The 9,471-nt window shown below is 43.9% G+C and overlaps 2 protein-coding genes across 2 annotated transcripts in view; one reads left to right on the plus strand and one right to left on the minus strand.

Moving 5' to 3' along the window:
* The window catches only part of CUNH17orf58 (chromosome unknown C17orf58 homolog), an 8,147-nt gene extending 6,932 nt beyond the window's left edge, over nucleotides 1-1,215 (plus strand). Inside the window, exon 6 of the mRNA XM_023714118.1 lies at nucleotides 955-1,215. Coding sequence (XP_023569886.1) covers nucleotides 955-1,215 — 261 coding nt within the window. The remainder of the gene's footprint in view (nucleotides 1-954) is intronic.
* Nucleotides 63-9,471, minus strand: part of Bptf (bromodomain PHD finger transcription factor) — a 122,790-nt gene continuing 113,381 nt past the window's right edge. The window contains exons 29-30 of the mRNA XM_023713906.1: nucleotides 7,168-7,354; nucleotides 63-2,136 (exon numbers count right to left, since the gene is read on the minus strand). Of these exons, the coding sequence (XP_023569674.1) occupies nucleotides 2,100-2,136; nucleotides 7,168-7,354 (224 nt within the window). The 3' untranslated portion in view covers nucleotides 63-2,099. The remainder of the gene's footprint in view (nucleotides 2,137-7,167; nucleotides 7,355-9,471) is intronic.

Here is a 9,471-nt window from a genome sequence, read left to right on the forward strand (position 1 = left end):
GATTTGACAAGATTCAGAAAGTAACCAAGGAGCCACTGCTTGATCAGAAACTGCACCAAATGCAATGTCAAAAACATTTTATTTTTCTAGGATGAAAGGTCCTATTAAGTACAAAAAGTTACTGTTTAGAATTTGCCACAATTTGTAAAAACATAGCAATCTATTGCCTACAGGTAGGAAAGTTGTTGCCGCAACAAGTTTAAAGTAAGCCCATATATATTTATATATATATGAGTAAATAGTACAGAAATACTGTGATGTGATGAGATGCAGAATGACTTGATTCATTAAAATGTAGAATTCTTGCATCAGCACAGTGCATACAATATGTAACATTTTTTAAAAACTAAAGGACAAATAACTTGTATTGAACTACTTCCATTTTAATATTTTTTCATTTTAATATTTTAAACAAAAAGTTTGTTTCCAGATTGAGCAATTAGTGTCTTTATTTTGTAAGTATAGGTTTAAGTGACATCTTTATGTACAAAAGGAATGGGCTTCGCTACATAAAACTGACGCTGACAGAAGGACCTATACACCTGAGCCTGTATTAAGAGAACTGGCAACTGTAGCAACATCTTCCTTTTAAGAAACTAAGGTCTGGGCAAGGTTTGCATAGCAGGGCAACATGAAACAGAAGGAAACCTTGAAAGAACAGTAACTAGGCGATTTCCAGAACTTGGTAGGACAAAGCTGACAGGTTAGTGCAAAATCTAGGAAAAGTTTTGCAAAACTGCGTGATCTACCTGGCAGGTTTCGGAGGAGCCATTCTTGCAGTGCAGCCATACACTGTGGACGGTTACAGGGCTGAAAGGAAAGACATGCAGAGTACACCTTCCTCTGCCGTCTATTGTCTCCCCACAGTTTCTGCTACTTTTCCTTACACAGCACAAAAAAACCCAACCAACAAAAACTTCAGAGGATGAGATCATCTAAAAATGCCCTTCACAGAATTTAAGGAGCTGTCCGCAACGATTCTCGGGCCGGGAACGCGGCCAGCGCGACGCAGCGGATGCGCGCTGCGCCTGGCACCCTCGGCGGCGGGCCTCCGCCGAGCTACAGCACTGGCACCCTGGGGACGTGCAGCGCGGTGACAGCGGACTGGGAACTACACGCCGAGGGCCACGCAGGGCCGCTGCTGTCCTGGAAGCGCCAGCCAGCCGACCATGCTGCCTGCACCCCGGGGAGCCCCTCCCTTCCCCACAAGGCTGACAGACAACCAGCAGTGCACAAAGACACCTCCAGCTGCGGGAGAAAAGTTATCTCCATTTATTTTGTTTCATATACATCCATAGTTGAATCTTAATACAAAAAGAAAAAATTAGAATCTGACAAATGTTTACAAACAAGATACCTTCAAATAGATTTTGTCGTGTTAGCCCGGTGCAGAGGAAAGGACAGCTGTGCTGACAGACTCCAGGCAACGCAGTCTGGCGCCCAGGACCGTCTGCCCAGCCCTTCCGAAAGCTTAATTTTTGTCTATCATGAACAATAAACTCATTGTTGATTCCCAGTCGTGTGTGTGCACATGTGTACATAGCAGCTCCTTTCATAGAAAGAAAAGACATCTAGAGGTCATCTTGTACTCTTACCTACAGGAATCATGATAAGATACAGGGCGGATTACATGTAACTGAGGCTGGATTGTATAAGAAAAAATAATTAGCTGACAAATGAGGGCAGCAATAAAAAAGCGTCTTTTTTGCAACAATAAATAAATACAGTCAAAAGTTTTCTGTGAGACTCTAAACCAGCTTCTTCACTGAAGAGCAGACGTGGCATTTCCATGGAGTTACACTTGACCCCATAGTATCTTTTTTTCTTGCTTTTTCTTTTTTTTTTTTTCAATAAACAAAGTTTTCCCGCTTCTGCCACAATAGTAAAACCATTTGATCTTGACAAGATAATGGTGTCGTTGACTTTGTTTTTCCCTTGTCCGTTGGACAAAATTGGCCCAGAATGTATTTAGACTGTTATGACCAATAAAAATGAGTTTAGGTCAAGTCTTGTCAGGGTACCCTGACTAAAACATCTGGCTCCTTAAAATAGTTCAGACAACCAGATTCTTGCTGTGTTTTACGTTAACACGCTGAATTTTAAGAAGCTGTAGACTGCAGTTTGTTGTTATGAGACCTACAGAATACAGAAAAAAGGGAACAAGTAAGCACCCTTCATTTTTGAAAACAGTGATGCTCTATGTGGACGCCAAGGTCAGTCAGTCTGGGGAAGCAGCCATGTGCTCTCGTTCATCCTTGGCAAGCAAATCTAAGAGAACAATTAGATTTTTAGCTTAAAATGTTAAACCTTTTCACTGTACACTACACATGATAGATCACTGGAAAAAGCCAGTATTAAAAAAAAATATATTTGTCCAATAAAGATTACAATATTTTTAACCAATAGGACAAATAGAGACATTTACAAAAGCATTATCATTGCACAAAAGCTGTGTGCCTGTCTATTTACATTGATTTGGGAAATCTGAAGGGTAAAAATTATATTAAAAGAGAAATGGTAATAATAAAAGCATATTTTTCTATTAAAGCCCAAGAAAGTCTTTCTAGTTTCACAGTTTTATTCATCACTTTCATTAGTAAACCAAATTACTGTACAGTTATCAGGACTAAGTCAAAATACTTTATGTTGTAGTAGACAAATACAGTATTGCAAAAGTATACAACAATTTTTAAATACACTGTTCAACATGGCTGCTAGAATGAATTCTCTACCATCATACATCTTTAATATTAAAAATTATATTAACTAATCTTTTGTGGGGGCAATTTTGAATTAGGTAACCACGTGGTACAACAAACAGTGACCCAACATCCAGCTCTGATTCCAGTAAAAATTCAGACTAAAGATATCATAATCTGTAAGAAAAGAAAGAACATGGATGGTATAAATGGCAAATCTCAACAAAATAAGAGTAATGAAAAGAATGTTAAAAAATAATATTGGTGATCATAAATTAAAAATGGGTAAATATGGCAAGGAACTAAATAAGTTTCAGTGACTAATATTACATTCTGCTGGAAATTTCAGATATTCCCTTAAAAGACAAGAGTTGCCTTCAAATAACCTTACACTGCAATTTATTTAAGCACAGTTGAGTAAACTTCTGTTTAGCTTCCAAGAGCTTTTTTTTTGGTGCTGTACCAGGGATTGAACTTAGGACCTTGTGCTTGTCAGGCACTCTTTCCACTGAGCTATCTCCCCGGCCCCCAAGTGCTTTAATAAAAATTATATAAACCTGAATGCATGAGCGTCCCCACAGCGTATGTGGCAAGGAGTCCTAAGTGGCTTCTGTGGACTGGGGTGTAGCTCAGTGGCACAGAAAGTGCTTGGCAGATGAAAGGCACTGAGTTGGTCCCCAGCAATGACCCCAGAGCCCAGAGCACCAAGGGGCCAGGGGACTGCACAGACCCAGCTAGAAGGCCCTGTCCTCCTTCCCCACACTCCTCGGTCCGCACAAGCCCTGGGAACCACACAGGCTTCCTCCTTTCCGCCAGCAGCGCCACCTCACATCCTGGGTGCAGAAGGGAAGTGCGCAGCGGCTGGAAGGGCAGCCACGCTCTTGGGCCCTCTTTTCCCTCAACTCAAAGGCCAGGTCCCCAGGGAGTGGCACGGTCCCATCCAGCTCTTTGGGCAGACTTGCTATACTGTTATTTCTTGTTTTATCTATTTTGTTTTGTTCACACCCTGGTCCGGCAAATGCAAAAGGAGCTTATTTGACTGTTTCCCCATCTCTCAGTTTTGAGTCCAGGTTCAATTTTCTCATTCACTTTAACTTAGGTTTCTATGCTCTATTTATAGGCTAATTCTAAAAACTGACAAATCATGCTTTTTTTTTTTTTTTTTTTTGGTGGAACCAGGGATTGAACTCAAGCCCTTACACTTGCCAGGCAAGTGCTTATTCCACTGAGCCATCTCCCTGGCCTCAATATCATGCTTTTTAACTACGTGAAGTTTTTTCTTCATAGCTTCTAAGGGAATTCCTGTTCTTTTTATGGAATTTGTCTTTTCTGTTCCTTTAAGTTCATTTTTTTTTTTTGCAGAACCAGGGATTGAACTCAGGCCCTTGCACTTGCCAGGGAAGCACTTATTCTGCTGAGCCATCTCCCCGGCCCCAAGTTCATCAGTTTTATCACTGCCTTAGGTTTTTCTTTTTTTTGGTGGAACCGGGGATGGAACTCAGACCCTTGCACTTGCCAGGGAAGCACTTACTCTACTGAGCCATCTCCCTGGCCCCCTGCCTTAGGCTTTTCTATCTTAACCAAATCATTTGCTGTATCAGTCATTCTGCCTTGCGAGAACTCCACTCTCCCATTCCAATGTGGAGGGCCTGCAGTACAGATGTGCTGTACAAATGGAGCCCCAGGCTGCAGCAGCACTCAGGTCTCCCGCACCTCAGGCCTTACTTCTCTGTCTGCATCATTTCTGCTATAGCACGTATCTTGCAAAAATCTGCCAAGAAAAGATCCCTCTTCCTCACACTCAGAAAAACATACAATGCCCTGCACTCATTTGGCTTTTTTTATTTTATTTTTATTTATATGTGTGTGTGTGTGTGTGTGTGTGTGTGGCCAGCTCAGCCCACCAGGGGGCGGGGCTGGCTGGCATGTGGTGCTGGGGGATTGAACCGCGGTCCCTGTGCTTTGCTAAGCTTGTTCTAAGTAGGTGCCTTAGACCACTGAGCCATCTCACCAGCCCCTCATTTGGCTTTACATACTCATCTAAGCTGGAAAACATTTCCTCAAACATTCGGATTTATTCCTCCATAAGCTTGTAACATTCCCTACTGTAGTCCAGCACCAGTCTAACTCTTGGTATTTTATAAGCTGCACTGTTCTCTGCAGAAGCGCTTACTTATCCTTGGGGTTGTGGAAATTTAACACATACAGATCTATATCTATATCTCTATATCTCTATATCTCTATAACTCTATAACTCTATATCTCTATATCTATATCTATATTTTTTTCTCCAGTTGTCTACTTGGTTACAATGCTGGGCAACTGTTCTCCTCAACTTCCCACACGAAGGTAAGCTCCACACAGGAGAGGGGCTTCGTTGAGCCACTCCCAGGACCAGCACCCAGCAAGTTCACAGTAATTACTTGCTGAGGAACCAATTTGTTTTTTGGACTTGAAGCACTGTGCCGCTCATTAGCTCAGGACATTACAGAGAAGAATTTCTTCTGTCTTTCCCATTTTTTTCTGGAATTGCCATTCAATGAGTATCGGACACTATCATATTTTTTCTTTTTTTAAAGAAAATCATGTATGTATGTGTGAACAAGTAGGGTCTGGCTACGCAGCTCTCACTTGTAGCAGATCCTCCTGTCTCAGGCTGCCCAGTGCTGGGACTACAGGTGTGGGCCACACGGCCAGTTTCCGGGGCTGGTACAGCTTGCTCTGGGTTCTGGGGCGGGTGTGGCATGCAGTACTGGGGACTGTACCCAGGTCCTTGCGCTCACCAGACAGGTGCTCAGACCATCTCCCCAAACCCTATCACACTTTTTTTTTCATAATTTTCATCTCTCTTTTTAATCTTTATGTTGGGAGGGTTGACAACTTGCTGTTTTACAATGATTCTTTCCTCTTCTTTGATTATTCTTAACAGTCTGTTCATCATGATACAGATGCAGTGTTTTCTAAACTTACTTTCTGCACATGACTTAGAAGTTACTTTTATTTTTATTTTTTTTGCGGTACTGAGGATTAAACTCAGGACCTTGTGTTTGCCAGGCAAGTGCTTATTTTACTGAGCTATCTCCCCAGCCCCTAGAAGTTATTTTTAAAAAAATTATCTGTTTTGGGGCTGGTGAGATGGCTCAGTGGTGTAAGAGCCATAGACCTACTTAGAACAAGCTCAGCAAAGCACAGGGACTGCGGTTCGATCCTCCAGCACCACATGCCAGCCAGCCCGCCCCCTGGTGGGCTGAGCTGGCCACACACACACATACATAAGTAAAATTAAAAAAAAAAAAAAAAAAAAAAAGTGTTAAAAATTATTTGTTTCCCTGGTATTTATTCAACTGCCCTCCTCCAACCTTACTCTTTCACACTGCAGGCTTTCATTCCAGGCCTGGCTGTCCCCAGGGTCTAACATGTCATAAGGACAGCTATGGGCCAGGCAGGGAGGCCAGGCAGGCCAGCGTGCACACACACTGGGCTCACAGGCAAGTCTTCCTTCAGAGAAGTGAGGGTTTCTCAGTATCAGCGCCCCTGACATGATGGGCTGGGTCACTCTGGGGGGCTGGCAAGTCCATTATAGGTGGTCAAGTGACGTCTCCCGCCCCACCCTGGTCCAGGACCACTTCCAACCCATATACGTTGATCTTGATTAATCCCTCTTTTCCTTTTCTCTTGTCTATTAGATTTCAAAGAAGTCTCTTTACTACTATGGATTTATGTTTTATATTCTTGTATTTCTTCATAATAAGGATTTTATTACACTTAAAGTCCCTTTTTAAGTTTGACAACAAATGAATTAACAGAAAGGAATGGCAAACACTAGAAATTTGAGATTTGGCAGTTTCTTCGTTTTTGGTCATGAGCCTCCCTCCTGTCCTTTTTTCTTTCACTACAGTTTTTCAATCCTTTCCTGGCAATGTAACTTCATACTTCAGCTGGGTCTATGCTTCATTTTTAAATATAGCTCTTGGTAACTATCTACCTTGCTACAGGAGAAAAAGACAAAATATCCCCAAATATATTCCCTGGAGGGAGGAAATGTACTAGACAGGATGTTGAACTCTTGTCCCTAGCGCTTGTCCTGAGCCCAGTGACCCACTGCGAGTTCCAGCCCCCGTCGCCCAGAATGTTCCTTCTTGCACCTGGTCTTGTTTAGGGGCTCATAATACCCAGGCCCACCCCAGGCGTGCTCAACCCAATCTGAATGTCCATGGATAATGGAACTCATGGGTTGGTGGGCAAAGGCTGAAGAATGGTGGTGGCTATCACAGAAAAGTAAACCAGGCTTCTATGAGAAGAAGGAAAATCATGGGCTTGAAAGGGGGGTTGTGGTTTGGAATCAGAAAGCACAAAGGTCCAAGTGACACATTTCAATGTCATCAGATGTTCAAAGGAAAAGGCCTATGGATTTAAAGTCTAGCTTTGCCTGCTGGACTAGTTCACAGCACAGAGCACAACTGCTTACCTGCTGGCCTTGAATCCTTTCAACTTCTGTACAAAGAAAGATTCAAGAACTTCTGCACACTGGTAAAAAGGGGAGTCACTTGGATTGTAGTAACGACAGTTATCAAAAATTTTGGTCATATCTGCCACAAATTCTGTCAGCTTCTCATAATATCGTCTTTGTACTCTTTCTTCCATGGTGGCTAGGTCTTAAAAACACAAAATGTAAACATTTTCAAAGCTTTAATGTTTTCCAATATAAGAACACCTTGCAGTTTTGAGCGTACACTCTTGGGACCCAGCAGCTTTACCATTGGAGACTATTTTGTACTTTGTGAACACACTAACTTTTTTCTACTTTATTAATTAATAATCATTTATGTATTATAAATAATTATTTCTATTTATTTAGTATTTGGTACAGGGTCTGCAGGGTCTCCCTACATAGATCAGACTCATACCGATTCTTCTGTTTTCTGCCTCCTGAGTACTGGGATTACAGGCGTGCACTATCGTGCCTGGTTCTGGCGGCTGGCGTGGTGCTCCCAGGGTTCCAGGGCCAGCACGGCATGCTGTACCAGGGATCAAAGCCAGGTCCTTGCACTTGCCAGGCAGGTGCTTAGAAGAGCTTTCTCCCCAGCCCTCTACTTTATTTTTATTTTTTTTGGTGGAACCAGGGATTGAACTCAGGCCCTTGCGCTTGCCAGGGAAGTGCTTATTCTACTGAGCCATCTCCCCGGCCCTCTACTTTATTTTTGATGGGCTTCTAAAATGTAAGTGCTGGCTGCTATTAAGGTTATTTTGTTTTGAGTTTATTACACAGAGCAGGTCTTCATGTGACAGCAAATCAAGGAAGCCACACCCACAGGATCTGTGCATCTCTAATCACACCGCATGACACATGTGAACAGCACCATGCGTACAGAGAGGGGGGAGGAACGTTAACTTATGCACAGGGCCGCTGTGGACTGGCTTTATGATGCTCACACGAGATTCAACAGCGCCCGCTGTTTTCCTACCTGGCGCTCTCTCCTGGGCCTGTCCCCTCCAGGGAGCACTGCACTACATCGCTAGCCCTCTCTATCATGCGTGCCATAGGGCAGGCGCTCCTCGGTTTACCCGAGGCGTCCCTGAGCTTGCAGTCTTGCCCTCGCGTGCCACGCGGCTGTGATGGCAGACCTGTCTGCCCTCTGGCTCTCAGGTCAGTGTCGCCTGCCATATGTGACAGGTGATACTAGTTGCCATGGTAATGGTATCAAGTGTCTGCAAAAAGAAACGTCAGGTGGAAATACTAAAAGATACGAAAAATATTGGTAAGTACAGGCAGGAGGCTGAAGCGTAAGTACCACTGGCAGGGAGGTGTGATGCTGCTAAATCCGCAGCCTGCGCCCCGTTTCCCAGCACCCGGCTCCCACGCCCGCTGCATGTTTCCGAGCTGCCTGCGGCTAGGGATCCCTAGGCAGCATCAAGGTTGTGGCTGCTCACCAGGAAGACCAGGGCACGGCTAGGAGGGCTGAAGCCCCATTGTAGCTCTGGCAGGGAAAAGGCTGTCCGAAACCGATTATCGATCGATCTATCTATCTATCTATCTATCTATCTAATCTATCTAATCTATCTAATCAATCTATCTATCTTTTTTTGTGGCCAGCAAGCCCACACTGGGGGCAGGACTGGCACAGCATGCGGTGCCAGGGATCGAAGCATGGTTCCTGTGTGCTTGCCTAAGCAGGCGTTTTAGGCCTCTGAGCTCTCCTGCCACCCTGGACAGCTATTTAATTACTCATGCCATGCCTATGATAATGAACATGCCATAAAAACCCAAAAGAAGCTGGGTGTGGTGGTGCATGCCTATAATACTAGCACCTAGGAGGCTGAGGCAGGAAGATCACCATGAGTTCAAGACCAGCCTGAACTACACGGTGAGATCTTGTCTAAAAAAACCAAACTAACTCTGTCCGCTAAGAAAAGAAACTTCTCAAAAGAAGCAGATTCTAAGAGTGGCAGAGAGCTGAGCCTGCAGGGTTCTGCCTGATACCTGCAAGCAGGGAGGCCAAGAACGGAGCTCTGCAGCCCTCCCATGTGCTGGCCTGGCCATCGTTCTAGCTGATGCTCCTCCAGGTCCTCTGCACTGCTCTTTGTAAGAAGCCAACAACCCCCAGTGTGCCTTGGAGCTGCTGCAGCAAAGTCAGGGAACTCGGGGAAGGGGCCGACTGCTGTTAACAGGGCAAGGTTACAATTTTTAATTTCTACTAACTTGGACATAAAAAGCAGGCCCCCAGTCCCAGTTTCCTATTCATGTATTTGGCCCACTTTTTTTTTTTTTTTT

Source organism: Octodon degus, unplaced genomic scaffold (assembly GCF_000260255.1).
Source record: "Octodon degus isolate 3935 unplaced genomic scaffold, OctDeg1.0 scaffold00033, whole genome shotgun sequence".
NCBI classification, from domain to species: domain Eukaryota; kingdom Metazoa; phylum Chordata; class Mammalia; order Rodentia; family Octodontidae; genus Octodon; species Octodon degus.